General features: G+C 43.2%; 1 protein-coding gene across 1 annotated transcript in view; it reads left to right on the forward strand.

The window, feature by feature from the left end:
* BCL11B (BAF chromatin remodeling complex subunit BCL11B) overlaps nt 1-19,528 on the forward strand; it is a 306,049-nt gene that overhangs the window by 283,293 nt on the left and 3,228 nt on the right. Inside the window, 5 exon segments of the mRNA XM_033952386.1 lie at nt 17,847-17,972; nt 17,975-18,030; nt 18,032-18,073; nt 18,075-18,111; nt 18,114-19,526. Of these exon segments, the coding sequence (XP_033808277.1) occupies nt 17,847-17,972; nt 17,975-18,030; nt 18,032-18,073; nt 18,075-18,111; nt 18,114-19,526 (1,674 nt within the window).

The following is a 19,528-nucleotide window of genomic DNA, read 5'->3' on the forward strand; positions in this document are numbered from 1 at the left end:
GAAGTCTGTACAAACCCTATTTATCAACATAATTTTGCTACGATTGTTCAATCTATTGTTACTAGCCCAGCTAGACTATTGTAACTCACTTTATGGAACTGTTCCTTTATACATGAGACTTAATAATCGTTCAACATTCTCTAAGATTGGAAACACTTTATGAATCTTTGTGATGACAGTTTCTCAATCCTGAGGGAATTCATTCTACCAAATTCTTCTCTGCTGGTTTTGTCTATGCAGCTGCCAAAACTTGGAATCCTTTGCCATCTTAGAGTAGGCGATTTACTAAACTGAATTGTTTCGGAAAGCTTTGGAATTAAGCCAGGGAACTTTGATCTACTATTGTATTATTATGTTTTGTACATCCTAGAGTTTATCTATCCTCTTGATCATTATTACTCACATCAAACTTAACAGATATGAAAGAATATAAGAAACAGATAGACAAATAGACATTCTGATGCAGTATTAACTCAAAAGTGGTGTTTCTGAAGAGTCATTTCAAGAGTGTTTGTTCAATGCCCCCTGGTTTTCAGCACAGAGCTGTATACTGAGGGCTCCTTTTACTAAGGTGCACTAGGGCTTTAACACGCGGAATAGCCCCGTGCACTAGACCTTAACGCCAGCATTGAGGTGGCGTTAGTTCTAGAAGCGTAGCGCGTGGTAATTTCCTGCATGCGCTAAAAACGCTAGCGCGCCTTAGTAAAAGGAGCCCTGAGTTTCTACATTAGTGACAAACTCATAATAACAGTGTTTAAAAAAATACTAAGCACAAACAAGAATATTCCTCTACTTCTTTCATGTCAGAGCAACACTTGGAACCTTTTTTTCTAAGCTGTTTTAAGGAGCACAGTTTATACTGTGCAGTAATGACTACAGCGCATTAATACCAACCAGCCCTGTGAAAAGCCCATGCTATCTCCTCAATACAGGTAGCGGCAGGTTGCTGGCATGACTGGGGCAAAGTGTAGTCAAGGTCAACTGTGACGGTTAATGCTGCCAAAGGTGGCATTAATTGCAGCTGTGCTACAGGCAGTCTAGTAGCACAACCACTGTCCAAATAAAGAATGACAAAGCCATTCATCCTTCAGTCTTCCCTGCCAATCCTATCCCCCACCAAGAACTCACATTCCCTGGACCCTTCCTCCCAAAGAGCTTAGCTTCCCAATACCCCCTACCAAGATTTTTCTAATGCTCCCAGAATGTCCCAGCCCTTCTCCCTCCAAGGCTCCTCTAAAATATCCTGGCCCCTTCCCCACTCATTCAAAATGGTGCCAGTGACCCTTCGTGGAAGTCTCACAGTACTACCATTAGGGATTATCTAGAATTGACGCCATTTTAAATCCAATGAGAGTAGAGGGGAACCACTCCTTTCTCTGACCACTGGACTACCCAAATAGATACTGAGAAAGTCCTGGGTGCACTGGTCCCTCTTAGCTAAGTGGGAGTTCTCAACTTACAGCCCTGCCAGTGGGGGGGGGGGGGGGTGCTGTTTCACTATCACATTTTCAATAGTGCCTGTCCCCAGCAGTTGAAAACATATTGAAACACCACCAGCCACTGGCGGCAATAAAGTTAGAGGGCTCCTGCTCAGTTTAGTGGGAACAGTGCCTGGGTGGGGGAAGCAGTAGCATATTCAGGCAAATTTAGGGGAGGTGGGTGCACTTTACAGAGGACCTTTGAGTTAGGGCATTGGATTGGGGGGTGGGGAAGAGACTTTTGAGAGTAATCTGCCACAGTGGTTCTCTCTTTTTTTTTTTGGGGGGGGGTCATCACTCTGGTCTGGCAATCTGCCAGTGCATGAAATGCAGCACCCCTATGGTAAGTGCCAGCCCTGTGCACTAAATGCAGGGCAGATGCTTGGCATGCCCCCTGCATTTACCACATAGGCCTTGCGCTTTAATAAAAGATCCCCTTAGGGCCTTATTCATTAAGGTCTCCTCTCATAGTTACTGAAAAAGAGAATGAGAGAGAGAGAGAGAGAGCTTTAGAGAATGGGCTCCTAAATCTTCTTAGTGATTCATCCTCTTCTGTTTAATGTCAGCTGGTCTCCGGAGAAGACTTGCTAAACTGGTACCCTCAGATATGACATTTTAAGTTAATAATAATTCAATTAAAGGTATGTTGTACTTTCATTGAACTGCTACAGCGCCTTTATTAGTATTATCAAAGTAACAAACATTGTAGAAAGGGAATAATTATTTTAAATGCTCATTAAGTACAAGATTAAACTGTGCAAGCCTTGTGTATTCTTCAATGGGATTATTACACTGATAGACTGTGTCAGATTTCAACAAGCACAGTGCTCTCCTAGAAGTTTGCGACTAGAGAACGACACGGGGACAAATTTTTCCCCCCGTCCCCACGGGAACTCATTTTCCCGTCCCGGCGAGTTCTTTTCCTGTTCCTGCAAAGCTCCGTCCTCGTTTGCTCAAACACTTTAAAATCATAAGTGTTCGAGGTTTGTGCGGTTAAGGCAGCGCTTACAGGAATGGGGACAGGGGACAGCGACAAAAACGTGTGGGGACGGGACGGGGAAATCGAGTTCCTGCGGGGATGGGGAACAATTTCTCCCCGAGTCATTCTCTATTTGTCACCTTCCTCTGACTCTCTGATCCCTTCTTCCCTTAAACGTGCAGCTTTGCGGAGCGGAGCTAGCCTGCACGTCTGAGGTGGATTTTTGTACCACCTGGCCCAGTGGTGATAGAAATGATGCGAAGAGCAATTTTGCTGACAGAGATGAGGAGAGAGAGAGAGAGAGTGAGAAAGCAACAGGAACAGGAAACCTCACAATCTTAAATTGTAAAAAAAAATTATATTTGTGATGTGAGCTGCCAAAATTGGATGAAAACCGTTTCTTGTCCCTCAATGTGGAGAAATGCAAAGTAATCAAGTTTCAAGTTTATTAGTTGACTTGATTAACCGCTTAATCCAAGTTTCTAAGCGGTGTACACTTAAAATTTACATATATTAGGGAACCAAACAATACATACAATTAATAAATAAAATTAGTATATTAAAAATTAACATTACAAAAACAATAGGTAAGGAGGGATGAAATACAATTCATAAAGAAAAGAAGAAACATCAAGGGAAAATACAAAAGGGTAATAAGACATATGAGGAAAATAAAATAAGCCAGAGCAATAAGATAAAAAATTAATTTGCAAATGCATCTTTAAAAAGAAAAGTTTTTAACTCATTTTTAAATTTTGCAAACTCCTTCTCCTCCCGTAAAAACATAGGGAGGGCGTTCCAGGTCTGCGGTGCTGTACAGGAGAAGATGAATTGTCTCCTCGTGTTAATAATTTTCAGTGAGGGAATCGATAAAAGATTCTGTTCGTTAGATCGTATTTAGGCATTTAGGCAGTAAGAATAAGGAACACGAGTATAGAATGTCAGGCGCAGCTCTGGGTAAGAGCGAACAAGAAAAGGGCCTGGGCGTACTGATAGATAGGACCTTGAAACCGTTGGCGCAATGCGCGGCGGCGGCAAAGAAAGCAAATAGAATGTTGGGCATGATAAAGAAAGGAATCACGAGTAGATCGGAGAGGGTCATGATGCCGCTTTATAGAGCAATGGTCAGACCCCACTTGGAATACTGCGTCCAACATTCGTCTCCCAACCTAAAGAAAGCTATAAAATTGCTGGAGAGGGTGGAGAGACGAGCAACGAAGCTAATAAAAGGTCTGGAGAACTTGGAATACGAGGAACGACTTAAGAGACTGGGATTGTTCTCCCTTGAGAAAAGGAGACTGCGAGGGGATATGATCGAGACCTTCAAAATACTGAAAGGAATCAACAAAATAGAGCAGAAAAAATTAGTTACATTGTCCAATTTGACACGGACAAGAGGACACGGAATGAAGCTAAGGGGGGGACAAGTCCAGGACTAATATCAGAAAGTTCTGCTTCACGCAGAGAGTGGTTGACACCTGGAATGCTCTCCCAGAGGAGGTTATTGCGGAGTCCACCGTTCTAGGATTTAAAAGCAAACTAGATGCACATCTCCTTACGAGAGGCACAGAGGGATATGGGTGACTAAAAATTACACCAGGCGTACACCTGGCAGGGCCTCCGCGTGTGCGAATCGCCGGACTTGATGGACCGAAGGTCTGATCCGGAGATGGTGTTTCTTATGTAGAACAGAGTCCCTTTCCTCTTCGTCCTGTGCAAGCCAATCCTAGCAGTTGGGAGGTGGGTTAATCCAGAACATAGCAATAAAAGTCATCTACAAGGCCAAAATATTCGACCACGTAACTCCTCTTCTGATAAAAGCCCATTGGCTTCCCATCCATCACCGCGCCATTGTATTATTGACTTTTAGAACAAGCAGCACTGGACAGCCAGAATTCATTAATAAATTTTTGATACCGTACGCTACATCGTGTTTTCTCCATTCCTCGGAGCAAAATTTATTAGCCATCCCAACCTTGAACTATATTAACACTAGAAGAAACACTATCTTTTCAGTAGTTGCCCCAATCCTCTGGAATTCGGCACCAAATGCTCTACGAGAGATAACTAATCTTGAGAAATTTAAATCTTTTCTTAAGACATTCCTTTTCAAAGATGCCTTTCAAGTGTAAATGTCCTTTTAAGGATTTACATTTTTTTTAAATCTTTTATGAGTCCGCTTGTATTGGACTTACTTGTTTTTAACCCCCATTCTTTTGTTTATACCTTTATATCTTACTTTTCTTTAATCCCCTTTTTTCCACTCGTACCCCTTTGTCCAGTCGTGTATGTTATTGTTTTGTCTAATCGTGTATGTTTATTTTGTTAAAGTTATGTTAAATCGTATTATCTGTTTTTACCCTATTTTAAAATGTGTAACCACCTTGAAATAAATGATAAGGTGGTATATCAAATTTTTTTTCATTGAAAAACAATGGAAGTAAAATCCAGATGACTCAATCCGTCCTCTTTTTCTGGAGCCGTAAGGTATCCCTATCTCCGGTGGACCTCTGACGATAGTGGAAAGGAGTTTCTGCCCCCTACACCTGGACAAAGAAGATCTTTCTGATTATAATGTTTATGCAGACTCTGAATTCTCTGGGGGTTGTTTTGTTTGTTTTTTAATCAAATCTTGCCTTCATGGTCCTTGTTGCAATGGTACCATTTGTTGACATCTCTCTCTCTCTGAGGATCTTCCTGTATGGCAAAGTAAGCTAAGAAGATGCCATTCTGGGTGTTCACTGCAATGAAATGCCAGCAGAGTAGAGAATAACATGGGAACAATTTTTCCCTCATCCCCGCAGGAACTCAATTTCTGTCCTGTCCCCTTGGGTTTTGTCTCTGTCCCATTCCTGCCCCATTCCTGTAAGCTTTGTCTTAACCGCACAGGCCTCAAACACTTATGATTAATACTTTCATGATGGGCTAGTCCAAAAAGAGCAATTTTCCATTTTAAAAAATGAATTCATGTTCCAAAAGATGATGTTGGGGGAGGAAGGCTGAGACCTAACATGAGGAAATGCTTCCGTACTGAAATAAACCAAACTAAAACTTAGCTTTGTATGCCGGGTCTTCAACCAAAATGGAGCTCGACTCGGTTTACAGTAACTAAAAGAAATACAAAAAAAAAAAAGATCAAAGAAAAATAACAAGATCAAAGAATATTAATGCGAATGGTTTCCAAAGTGTTTAGCAAATAAAATAGTTTTTAAAGATTTGCGAAAAAGTTGAAAAGGACCTGGGCCCTATAAGATAAGAACAAAAGAATAGCCTTACTGGGTCAGACCAATGGTCCATCAAGCCCAGTAGCCTGTTCTCACGGTGGCCAATCTAGGCTCCTAGTATCTGGCCAAAGCCCAAGGAGTGACAATATTCCATGCTCCTGATATAGGGCAATATTGCTACACCTTGGGTTTTGGCCAGGTACTAGTGAACTGGATTGGCCACCATGCGAACGGGCTACTGGACTTGATGGCCAATGGTTGAATTCATTTAAGAACAAAAGATTGACTGAGTTTCTTGATTCCTTTGATTCCCTTTACTGAAGGAAAGGAGAGTTTGAACTGAAATAGTGACAACTGACTGGAATAAGAGTAGCAGAGATGGAGGAAATAAATATTAAGATAGAATTTAAACATGTTTGTGATAGGTGCGAAGGGTTGAGGCAAAGCCTGAGAGGTGGGGTAAGGAAAGTAAAAGGTGGGGAGGGGGTCTATTATTTGACAAGCATAGAAATGTATGCATATCTATCCATAATAGCAGAGGACCAAAGAGGGATGGCAGTAGAACTAGCCGGAAGAAAGGGCAGCATTTTGTTGGTGGTCAAGGTTATATGGGCTTATAGCTAAGAGATATTCCAGATGGGTCTTTCACTTGGTTCAGTGTCTGAGCCTGACTTCTGCTTCTCAAGTTGGCTGGAACCGTTAAGGCAGTGTATCGCACACTGTCGCCCAAGATTTCAGGTGTGCCGCGAGATGCTGGGGAAGAGCAAAGGCGCTGGCACCGGCTGACTGCCTTCAGGACGTGCCTCTCGCGGCAAGAGGCACATCCTGTAGGCAGTCAGCCGGCACCAGCGCCGCTCCTTCTCTACGCGCGTCTTCCCTTCCAGCACCCCTTACTGGCAGCTCAGGGCCCATTTGGAGGGCCTTCGCGCATGCGCCGACGTCTGCACACTTCCAGATGCCTTAAGCCGCGGCCACCACGTTTAGTGTGCCGCGGATTGACAAAAGTTTGCGAGACGCTGCATTAAGGCTTTATTGACCACCCATCTTTCAGGAGGCGGAAAAGCCCAGTGAACCCACAATTGAGGTTCACTTCAACTGAACAATGTTTCCTCTACGCAGCTCGGTGTCAGGAGGAGTGTGTGGCGCAGTGGTTGGATCTACAGCCTCAGCACCCTGGGGTTGTGGGTTCAAACCCCGCGCTGCTCCTTGTGACCCTGGGCAAGTCACTCAATCCTCCATAGCCCCAGGTACGTTAGATAGATTGTGAGCCCACCGGGACAGAGAGGGAAAATGCTTGAGTACCTGATTGTAAAAACTGCTTAGATAACCTTGATAGGCGGTATATAAAATCCTAATAAACTTGAAACTTGTCATGCAGGAGTCCTCTTTGTCAGTGGAAGGTATCATACTTTTAGTTGACGCACCGATCCCATTGGCAGGAATGCCTACGGAACGCTCTTACATAGCTTAGAGCTGCTTAAAAGTGACATTGCCACTGGGTTCTGAAGGGCGTCACAGCCTGCAATGTTCAAAGACATATTGCAGCGTCTATAAAGCAGAATTATAAAATGAGGAAAAGTCACGCTTACTTTTGTGCATGAAGGACTGCTCTCAGTTCAGTTGGAAACCCAGAAGAGAAGGTGGGAACTGCCGGTCCATAAATACCAAGACATTTTTCTGATATTGGCAAGACACATGATGAGCCCTGAAGAACCTGTTGCAGATCCCAAACCCAGGGTTGACCATCAGAAGCATATTTCCCTTAGGCCAAAATCTACAGATGGTGGATTAGAGTGTGTTCTAAAGTGGAAATTGCTAGTATTAAGTGTAATCACATAATTGCCTTACACTTGTTTCAATATCATGCAGTATTGCTAAATAAGATTATAACTTGTTTACATTTTCAACCGTGCCTGAGTTTGCATGGCATGTTGAAATATTCCAACAAGTTTTTAGAACAACCGAAAAGGTTTTCAAGGACTCCTCAGACGTTCTGACATTGTTCCATTGTTATATTGAGGACATATAGAGGAGCATAACCAAAACATGCATCTAAGTCCGATTTGCACGTAGGGCGCTAGTCGCCCAAAGTCGGCAGGGCACAAATGTCCATTCCCGAAAAATACATCTAAAGTATACTTTTTTTTTTTTCCCCCCGAAAATCATCCATCTGTGCGTCCAGACCGCCAGTATGTCTTATCTTCATATCACATTCTTGTCCAAATATTCGTCCAAGTCCCAAATGCCCAGAACAAAACCTTTTGGATGTGGGAGGGGCCAGCATCATGATGGACTGGCCATCCAGACATGGGCAACAGAGCAGTGGGACACCTTACAGGGCACTGCTGTGAACTTCACAAAAAGGGTGCCACATAAACATCTCACCAGAACTCCAATATAAGTAATGTTGAGCTCCCCAAAACCCACTATATCCACCTGTCTACAACCCCAATAGACCTTATGGCTGCAGGTGGCACCTATATGGCAGTACAGTAGGGTTTTGGTGGGCTCACATTTTCCACCATCAATGTAGTGGTTAGAGTGGCTTATGGGCCTGGGTCCTCATCTCTATGACCCACCTCCGAGGCTACTTAAAAGACCTCTGTGCAGCTTTACTAGGCTTTCCTATAGCAGATTATGATGATCCGGAAACAGGTATGTACATTTTTGTTCCGATTTTTATGGCGGTGTGAGGGGGTCAGTGATCACTGGGGGAGTGTGTGGTGGTCTGTACGTTGTGTCTGTAGTGGGTATCTAGTCACTTTGCATACCTTCCGGACACTTAGACCTGGTTTTAGATTGCCTAAGTCACAATGTTTAAGTTCCGTCCATGCAGCCTCATAAAACTTTCGATTATCCCTGCAGGACGACTAAGTCTAGGCTGACCCACATCCCGCTCTCACCACTCCTCCAAAAACACCCCTTTCAGCTCTGAGTGCACAGAGGCCTAAAATGTCCCTGGATATGTCTAAAAAGCCGTTTCGATTATCGGCACTTGGGTGATCAGTCTTTTAGGTGGTCCAAGTGGCAACCTGGGCAGGTTTTTAGATGTATTTCCATTTTGATTGTGAGCCTTATACTGTTCAGAGCAGCTATGAGGCAAGATGGCCATGAAGTGATATAAAAATGAGCATGTTAATTTTTTTTTTTTTAAACCTAGAAAAGTCTGGGTGAGGATAAACTTTAAAGATTCTGAGAGTAAAACATTTGAACAGTCATCTTTCGGAATTGCTTTGGGGCCAACGGTTAATCGTGGCATTGTGGGCTGGGTTCTCCCGTGCAGAGGGGAATCCAGGTCATTAAAAATTTGCAAAAGACAGAGATAGTGTTTGTGTGAGATCTATATTTTGAGTGCAAACACAAACAGTGTTTGAAAGAAATTATATGTGAGATGCCATGCCTTACTTGTCCATTTGAAGCCAGCAGAAGATATTCAGGGGGAAAAAAATGTAAGGACTCCCAGTGGCAAGTATGAACACAGCCTTAGGAAGCACACTGACAAGGTCAAGACTAATATTTTTAACCATCCTTTTCAGGCTGCAGCTAGCTTGGATTCTCTCAATCTTTGCTTCCTGGGATAAGGTGCCGGTCTTTCCTGGAATGTGTTTATGGCCGGGAAGAGAGGACCTCTGCACTTTGGACAGTGGGTTTAAAGAGCTCATTTTCCTCCCTCCCCCCCCCAAAAAAAAAAAACCCTGGGAAATGTATGATGCTAAAAGAGGTACGGTGGAAAGGAAGGGGTGCGTGCATGCGTCGGGAGGTGGGGAGGGGGCGCCTCACCCTTGCTACACCACTAAAAGTAACTGAAATGATCATTGTGAAAGCCCATTTCTAAATTGCCCATTGTAACTTCCTGGGTAAGGAAAGGAGATATCAGACCATGGAGGGGGAGGGAGAGATGCCAGGGCATGGGGGAAGGGAAGGAGACAGATGCCAGACCAGGGGGAAGGAAAGTTTTATAAACTATAAAGAGTTTTACCTCATGCAAAATTGTCATTTCTTTAATAAGGCGTTAACTGTTTTTTTCTGCGGCCCTCCAAGTACCTACAAATCCAAAATGTGGCCCCACAAAGGGTTTGAGTTTGAGACCACTGGTCTAGGGGATTCTGGAGGTGGTTTGGGGGGCTCACCGTCACCTATAAGGGAGCTGTAGTGAGGAGAAGCCATGGCACCCTTTTTGTGAAGTTCACAGCGGTGCCCTTTAAGGTACCCCACTATTTAGGTGGCATGTCTGGGTGTGCAGTCCCTCACTTTGCAGACACCTCCTATGTCCAACAGGGCTTGTTCTAGGCGTTTTGGACTTGGATGGAAAGTTGGACGGAAATGTGGTATAAAGATGGACGATCAGATCGGCAGGACGTATAATTAGACTATTTTCGAAAGTAAAAAAAAGTTGGACGTCTCTTTCGAAAATGGGTCTTAGGCTCTTTTTAACTTTGGACGACTTGCGATATGGACGTAAACGGACTTAGACGTCCCTTTCGATTAGGCCCCTCCACGTGATCATCGTTCATTGTAAACAGCTCAGGGTTCCCCTTGGGATATATAAAGGTTGCCAGATTCCCTCTATTAAAAAAGAGGACACCTGGTCCCCCCCCCCCCAAAAAAAAAAACCTCCCTGAGATCGGGACTGCATCTGGAGACGTCTGAGTTCGGGGACATGTCCAGGTTTTCCCGAACATCTGGTAACCCTATATAGAAACAGTATATAAATATAAATTTTTAAAAATTGCTGATCATCACCTGCTGTACTGTATATTGATCTGTAACTTTTCTATTTCATGGAGCTTTGTGATTTCACACTGGAGGGTATTGTACAGCACAAGCCACTTGTACATCATCAGGGCTTCAAAGCTGTCAATTTTATTTCAAAATCTTTAATGGGCTGATCATATGGACTGTGGTGCCACCCACTCCCTCCCGTTTTATTACAGTTCAGTACTGATATCAAAACGGACCATAATGCCAGTTCTGGATGTTTCAATTCCTAGTGAACTCTTTGAATTCGTCTACATAAAGGGATAACATTGACCTATTTGAAGACCGTCAGAGAAGGGGCAAGAGGCAAAGTAAGTGAGTGCCCTCCCCATCCACTAAATGAGATGTGATGAGGCTGGCGAGAGGATAAAAAAGAAGGAGAAAATCTGTGGGAAAGAAGAGAAGGGAGACAGAAGCAACATTTTTGTATATGGATATTTAATTAATTAGAGAGAAAAATTGTTCATACATTCTCCTGGTCAGTGATGCCATAAAACGTCCTTGAGCCATTGAACAGGTTTATTGCTTACAATTCCTTCTACTTACGACGTATTAGTTATTTGAAAATTCGGTTACAGGGTGCACACAATGGCACAATTTTTAATAGGCATGCACCAAATAAAATAGCATTTTGAAAATATGCTTATCCTTCACACAGGTAAAAACTGGTGCTTTGGAACTCATTTTTATAAATAGGGTTATGTATATCTATCTGGCGGTATTCAAATCCAGACTCAAAGGCCACTTCTTTGAAGCTGCTTTCAGTTCCAAACTCCCAACCCGCCTTCTAAGCACCGATATCTGCGTATCATTCCCTCTGTAATTCCCCCACCTGAGCACGGCGTAATGATGCGCCTTCTTGTCCAGTTTGTCTGTCTTTACTGGACCTTAAGCTCTTTTGAGCAGGGACTCTCTCTTCTGTGTTTTCACGTACAGCGCTGCATGTGTCTGGCAGTGCTTTAGAAATGATATGCACACGTACCCAAATTGGGAATTACACCTGGTTTCAGGAAGCGTAAGTCCTAGTGCCCAAATCTGGGCACCGAAATTGGCACTCATTGGCAATTCTATAATGGGTTCTCATTTTTCAGTGCCCATTATAGAATGGCATTGAGCACTGACTTTTTTTTTCCCCCCCACTGTCAATATTTGAGTGTGATTTACTGAATCTAGTTTTCTATGTTCATGGAGATTACACTAGCTGGGCATAAACATGTTCCTACACAAATGAAGTCCATGTCTGTCTTTCTGAGTTGCTTTGCTGTTGTTGTCACTTGGGAAAACTTCCTAGGGTAATGTGATATGGAGTGAATACGGTGAATTTCTTCTGTTTGTCTATGCTGAAAATAGCTTCTGTAGAAAACACTTGTCCATACTTGGCTTTGATCTAAAGCGTAGGAAGCGAGGAAAGTTCTATAAGATCATAAGAGTTGCCATTACTGGGACAGATCAAAGATCCGTGAAGCCCAGTATCCTGTTTCCAACAGTGGACAACCCAGGTCACAAGTACCTGACAAGATCCCAAGAAGTAAAATAGATTTTATGCTGCTTATCCTAGGAATAAGCTGTGGATTTTCACCCAAGTCTATCTTAATAACAGCTCATGTACCTTTTTTTTAAGAAAATGATCCAAGCCTTTTTTAAACCCTGCTAAACTAACTGCTTTCACCACATTCTCCAGCAACGAATTCCAGAGTAAATTGAGTGAAGAAATATTTTCTCCAGTTTGTGTTAAATCTACTATTTAGTAGCTTCATCAAATAGGAGGAAGGAGACTCAGGGCTCCTTTTACTAAGGAGCGCTAGCGTTTTTAGCGCACGCAGGATATTACCACACGCTACGCGGCTGGAACTAACGCCAGCTCAATGCTGGCGTTAGCGTCTAGCGCGCGCGGCAATGTAGCGGGTGCTATTCTGCGCGTTAATGCCCTAACGCAGCTTCGTAAAAGGAGCCTTTAGTAGCTTCGGCCGTAATAGGAGGAAGGAGACTTAAGTCGGGACACCTGTGGGTGACCTGATACTCTTATAGCATAGAGACAGAAAAACAATGAAAATCTCTGGTTCAGCTCCAGCTGTGACTGTTTTAATTAAGCAATAAAGTTCTTCTAGTAAATTCCCAGCAGCAGGGTATTTTTTGCAAATATTCTTCACTCAGTTAATGACAGTACCAATCTATCACCTAGGGTATCTCAAAGGCAGGTTGTATTGTACTTTTCTGTAATTGTTATACATTGATCCTCTCCAAACTAGATTACTGCAACGCCATCTACTTAAATCTATCCAAAAATAAGTATTCTAAGGACTCCAGCTAATCCAGAATACTGCAGCCAAACTGATCTTCTCAAAACGCAAGTCTGACCATGCCTCCCCACTCCTTGCCAAACTTCATTGGCTCCCAATAATCTCCAGAATCCATTTCAAATGTTCCTGCCTGGCTTTCAAGATCATTCACGGAATCCTGCCTCCTCTTATCCCACTGTCTTTCAACTCCTCCAGTCCCGACTCCTCCAGAACTGCCCAAAGGCTTAAACTAGCCTCTCCACGCGGCATCCACTATGCAGGCAAACTGGGAAAATCCCTTCTCTTCAAAATCACAGGTCTTTGGAATGACCTCACCACCCCGCTGCGAAACCCTGAGCTCCTCTTCTGTTATTCGCAATCAACTGAAAACCTGGCTTTTCAGCAAATTGTAGCTCTATCCTTCCCCCCTTTTCCTCTCCCCCCCTTCTACACATAAGTTCATGTAATCCGTTTTTCTTCTTCTCTACCACTATTTTAAGTTCTGTGTAAACCGTGTCGCGCTCCATTCTCTCATGGATGATGATGCGGTATATAAACTTAAGGTTTAGATTAGATTAGATTAGATTGATGTGTAGGCCTGCCATTAACTTCCAGCTAATGAGGCGATACTGAAATATGTAAGATAGGAAGTAGATAAGAAAATTTCCCCTCCTGAGAACAAAATTCTGTCTGGGTGACATTCACTTTCTATAACTAATATCCCTGCTTGCAGTGCAAAGGAATGCGGAATTCATTAGCTGGCATATTGGTAAATGGATAATATAGATTTGTAGGTTACAGGGCTAAGGAATTGGAGTCGGAAGCGATTTTGGGTGGAGTTGGGAGTAGGCAAAAAATGTATTGACTCAAACTTCAGCTTCAAAATAAAAACTTGCAACATTATAATATATGGTAAAGTGCAAATGTGCTAATCTTCATGGACCCAGGCACATTTGTACTTACAACTTTGGTGTTTTTAGAGTGCATTTCACCCTGATGCAACCATATAGACAAAACTTGGTCATGTGTTTCTGGGAGTATTTTTAATACGGACCTTTCCTTTGCATCTTGTTTGCTCTGAACCGGCTGCCTTTGTGCTTTCTTACCCCCCATTTTATAGGCCTATATGTGTAAGTGCTGTCAACTGGGGGGGGGGAATTATTAGCATGGGCTCCTGTTAAGGCGTGTTATTTATTATTCACCACAGTTATTAGTAACTAGATCTTATTGCATAAAATTGGACCTGTGCTGAAATAGCCCGTGTCAGTAGTACAATAACACATCTTAATGGTAGCCCATGTGATAACTACCCCTTTGAATGGTGAGGTCACAATTTCAACATGGTTTTATTTAGGAGGTGGAAATAAATTTTATGGGATAAGGCGAATGACCCTCTTAACCCCTTGGCTGAATAAACTTCTTCTTTTCTTAACCCCTATGGCGCTTATTTTCAAAGCATATGGATGTCCCAAAATGCCAAAATGTGCATCCATGAGCTTAAAACATCTAAATCCTAATTTTGGAAAGGCAGAATTTGGACATCCGACACTGCCATATGTCCACATAGAAAGAGGAGGGGGGGGGGAGTGTTGTGGATGTATTTTGGGGCATAGGTCTAGGAAGGGCCCAAAATCAGGACGTCCGACAGTGATTACTGAAGGAAAGGAAACATCCAAGTTTGAAAAGAAGGATGTCCTTAATTAGACCTGTTTCAGTCATGGCTATGATATAAAAATGTTTGTACATAAATATATTCAAAAATCACTTAATCCCACCCCTCCCATTTCCTACCCCCCTCCCTGGATGTGTGTAGGAATCAGAAACCTTAAATAAAGAACAATCTATTGTCTAACATAAACCTCTAATGGACTCCAAATGGTTTTAAATCTTTTACTAGTCCTCAATTGCTCTGATAACATCATTTCATACCTGTAACTTTGACAAAGGGTTTCCCACCAAAACACAAGGTTTAGTCTGTCCCAATTCTTCCAGTTTTTCAATATTAGCTGCATGGCCACTCCCGTCATAACAAGAAAAAGTCTATTTTTATTTATATTGATTGGACTTTTAGGTTTTAACAATGTACCAAAAAGGACCACATCGTATGATAATGGTATGGAAACGCCTAGTACCATAGTAATTTTCCCCCCATATGGATTTCCAAAAATTGAGTATTAAGGGACAATAGAACAACAGATGATCCAGTGTCCCTATTTCAAGATGACAGTGCCAGCATCTATTAGACTATGAACTATCTAACTTTAGCAAACGAACAGGGGTCCAAAAAATTATACACAACAGAAAAAAACAGGTTTGTCTCATAGATGCTGACGCTGTACATCTCATCCTCCAAGTCCAAATCCGTGGCCATTGAGTAGCACAAATCTGTTGCTTTGTCTCACTGCTCCAAATGTCCCTTAGGCTACGCAAGTTTCAATTTATTTGATATACCGCAAATACAACCACAGTTAGTCTAAACGGTTTACAATAATAATATATTAAAAACAAAAAAAATTAAAAAGACATAACAAGGGAGGCAATAAACAAAAATTCAACCAACCTACAAACAAAAATGGGTACAAGGGGGATAAAGAAAGGGAGGTTACGAGGAAAAGCAAAAAGACTGGGGAAGTCAAGGTGAAATTCTGCCCAAACAATTAAAGACATAAGCTAAGAAGTCGAGAAGAAAGGGTGATCCATAGCATGAGTAAAGTAAGGAAAAAGATCAAGAGCAGAAAGCCAAAGAAAAATAGTATGACTTCAGTTGTGCCTTAAAAGTCGCAAAAGATTTTTCGATGTGGAGGTAGTAGGGTAAGGAATTCCAAAGGGTGGGAGCCCTTTGGGTGGAAGAGGAATTCCTATGAAAATCGAGAAATAATTGCCAAAATGAAGGGACAATCAGTAACTGTTGTTGAGGTGAACGTGATGTTCTTTGTGGTGAATATGGGACCAGAAGGCTGTATAAGAAAGACGGAAGACCATCAGATAGTATATGGTAAGAATGTTCTATTTGAAAGGAATACGATAAGACACAGGAAGAATATGTTCTGATTTTAAAAGTGGCATAACGTGATCAAACTTAGAACAGTGGTACAGTAATCTGACTGCAGTGTTCTAAACTAACTGAAGCCAGTGCAATTGATATTTTGGAAGACCGATGAGAATGGCATTGCAGTAGTCGAGTTTGGACAAAACTGAAGAATGCATGAGAGTACGAAATGAGCTAGGTTGGAGAAATGAGCGAATAGATCGAATTTGGCAAAGAGCATAGAAAGAAGAAGATACCACCTTAGAGATATGTGAATGAAAACTTAGGGTATTATGTATCTCAGCACCTAAGATTTTCGTCTTTAGTGAAAATTTTAAAGGAGCTTCTTTCATAGTGAAATTTAGAGCCCCCAACCGCCAGACTGTTCCTCTGCTCTGCATGGATGTCTGTGTGGCCATTTTCTAAGAGTGCTGTGGTACAGACATCCATGTTCCTTGTTTTCCCCTGTTCAGAATGTGGACGTTCAAGTTTGAAAAATTGTTGTTCATGCCGGATGTCTTCAGCACACAAATATCCATCTAACTTATTTTCAAAAAGGAAATCTCTCATATTTTCTGTTCGAAAATACACATGAGATGGATGCCGATTTGGGACATCCTGACATGGACGTCCCTATTGTGACGTAGATAGAGTTACAAAATGTCTGGATTTCCCCGGACATGTCCTCCTTTTCGAGGACGTGTCCGGGGGTCCAGACAGCTTTTCAAAACCCGGCACTTTGTCTGAGTTTTGAAAAGCCTCCTCTAAATCGCGTTGGGCAGGAGGAAATCCACGCATGCGTGGATGCCATGCGATGACGAGAACAGGCAGCGAGGCTAGGGCGGGATTGGGACGTAATGGGGTGGGAATGGGTGAAACTGGGCGGGCCTAGGGGTGGGTTTAGGGGTCCGTATTTTACTATAATCAAATCTGGCAACCCTAGATGTGGACGTCCTTTCAAAAACACCCCTCTATATGTGCCATTGAGCAGGTATAAAAGCCGATGTGTGAATTTTTCTTCCTTACACATGTATTCCCTGTGTGAAATGGACCCACTTGAAATCTTTGCATGACGTAGATCTCCATGTGTAAACAGTGACTTTCTGAAATCATTTTTGAACATATATGCAATATATCTTTATAAATGTTGATGTTTCTACATGGATATTGTAAATAAGGCTTCTATCATAACCCCCTATGTATTGTAAATTATGGGGCAGTGAAGAGAAGATTTTCATAGTTGCTAAAGACATAAACATGACACTTAGGGGATTGATATTCAAAAGGGTTTATCCAAGAAAGAGCCTCTCCTGCCTGGTTAAACTCCAGTGAGCTGGCCAGTCTCAGATATTCAACGGTACTTAACAGGATAGCGCCACTAAATATCCCCACTAACCGGGCATCCTCTAGCAAGTTGGCAGCGATATTCAGTCAGCTAACTGGCTAGACAAGGACATAAAGATAGGACCACAAAACAGCTGTCCTAACTTGATGCGGCAAGTTAACTGGGCACCAGTCTGCTGGTTAACTTCCAGGTCAGTATACACAGTGGCGTAGTAAAGGGGGTCCTCCCTTCCCCCCCTCTTTAAATCTTCATCAGCGCGAACAACTTCTCCAGCCTGCTGCTCGGGTTGGCCTGGTTCCGCTCTGAAATTACTTCCGGTTCACAGGACCAGGAAGTGACATCAGAGGGAAAGCCAACGTTAGTGCGAGCAGCAGGCCAGAGAAGCTGCTTGCGCTGGCGAAGATTTAAAGAGATGCGGGGGAGGATATGGGAGGGCGTGAGGGTGGCATGGGGGACAGTGAAGGAGCAGGGGGTGCCACTTACCATTGCTACGCATTGAATATTCAATGCCAGGAGATGCATATGCCCTTGCATTGAATATCCAGGATTAGGTCAGCCCATGGCTGGAAGTGGTTTACAAGTTGCTTACCGCTATGGGCTGAATATTACCCCCTTGTTACTCAAATGGTACAGTTCTGTACAATTAGATCTCATCTTATGATCTCCATTGGTTAAATGCATCAAATTGTAAAGCGATAATTTATGTGATCTCTTTTACATTATACTGAGAGCTCTCTGGTTTCATTTTTCCACAGGTAAAGACGAACCTTCCAGCTATATTTGCACAACATGTAAGCAGCCTTTCAACAGCGCCTGGTTCCTGCTTCAGCATGCTCAGAACACCCATGGATTTCGTATCTACCTGGAAACCAGCCCTTCCAGCAGTCCCTCACGCCACGCCTCACCATCCCTCCTCCTCTGGGGCCAGATCCCGTTGCAACCCTCACCTTTGATGAATTTCTTGGGGGACAACAATCCTTTTAGGTCTTTTAAGAATGACCGGACCCATCTTGCGTGAGCACCTGGCTTTGGTGAAGCTCGGCTCCCCAATACACCGCCACTCTTTAGCCCACCTCCTCGTCACCACCTGGATCCGCATCGCCTTAGTGCCGAAGAAATGGGGTTAGTTGCCCAGCATCCCAGTGCCTTTGACAGAGTTATGCGTCTAAACCCCATGGCAATGGAGTCTCCAGCGATGGACTTCTCTAGAAGGCTTCGAGAACTGGCTGGAAATAATTCCACTCCTCCTCCAGTCTCACCAAACCGCAACAATCCTATGCATCGCTTGTTGAATCCTTTCCAGCCTAGCCCTAAATCATCTTTTTTAAGTACTCCGCCATTGCCACCAATGCCCCCTAGCAGTACCACCCCTCCACAGCCTCAGACAAAAAGCAAGTCCTGTGAATTCTGTGGGAAAACATTCAAGTTCCAGAGTAATCTTATAGTGCATCGTCGTAGTCATACAGGAGAGAAGCCCTATAAATGTCAGCTCTGTGATCATGCATGTTCCCAGGCCAGCAAACTAAAACGTCATATGAAAACACATATGCACAAAGCTGGTTCCATGACAGGTAGGTCAGATGATGGACTGTCGACCACAAGTTCTCCTGAGCCAGGCACAAGTGAATTAACTGGAGAAGGTGTAAAATCCAACGAAACAGACTTCAGGAATGAAAGCGATCCATCTCTAGGCCATGAAAACGAAGAGGAGGAGGAGGAAGAGGAAGAGGAGGAGGAAGAACTTGAAAATGAAAGTAGGCCAGAGTCAAGCTTCAGTATGGACTCGGAATTCTGTCGCCAGCGAGAAAATGGCTCTAAATCTCTACATGATAGGAAATCCCTGGTCATGGAGAATGTTAACCTTGGTGCCATCCAGCAATATAATGACATGTTAGCTGAGAAACAGAAAAGAAGTCATTTTATGAAGAGGTCTTCAGATCCACGAGAACTGTGTCGGCAACATATAGTTGATGAAGTCTCAGTGGCAAGGGAACTTAACAATACAGAGGAAGGGACAGTGAATGGCAGAAACTTTGGCCCAGGTGAACCTTTTCCAGGTTTGCTCCCCCGAAAGCCAACACCCATAACGAGCCCTGGTTTGAACAACTCCTCGAAGCGGATAAAGATAGAGAAAGACTTAGACTTACCTCCAGCAACAATAATACCTTCAGAAAATGTTTACTCACAGTGGCTGGTGGGATATGCAGCATCAAGGCACTTCATGAAGGATCCATTTCTAGGATTCACAGACTCCCGACAATCCCCCTTTGCAACTTCTTCAGAGCATTCTTCGGAAAACGGAAGCCTGCGTTTCTCCACTCCACCAGGCGACATGTTGGATGGGGGTCTCTCAGGGCGCAGTGGGACAGCAAGTGGAGGCAGCACCCCTCACATCGGTGGACCTGGTCCTGGTCGACCAGTTCAAGGAGGGCGGAGA

The sequence above is a fragment of the Geotrypetes seraphini genome, chromosome 7 (assembly GCF_902459505.1).
Source record: "Geotrypetes seraphini chromosome 7, aGeoSer1.1, whole genome shotgun sequence".
Classification (NCBI taxonomy): Eukaryota; Metazoa; Chordata; class Amphibia; order Gymnophiona; family Dermophiidae; genus Geotrypetes; species Geotrypetes seraphini.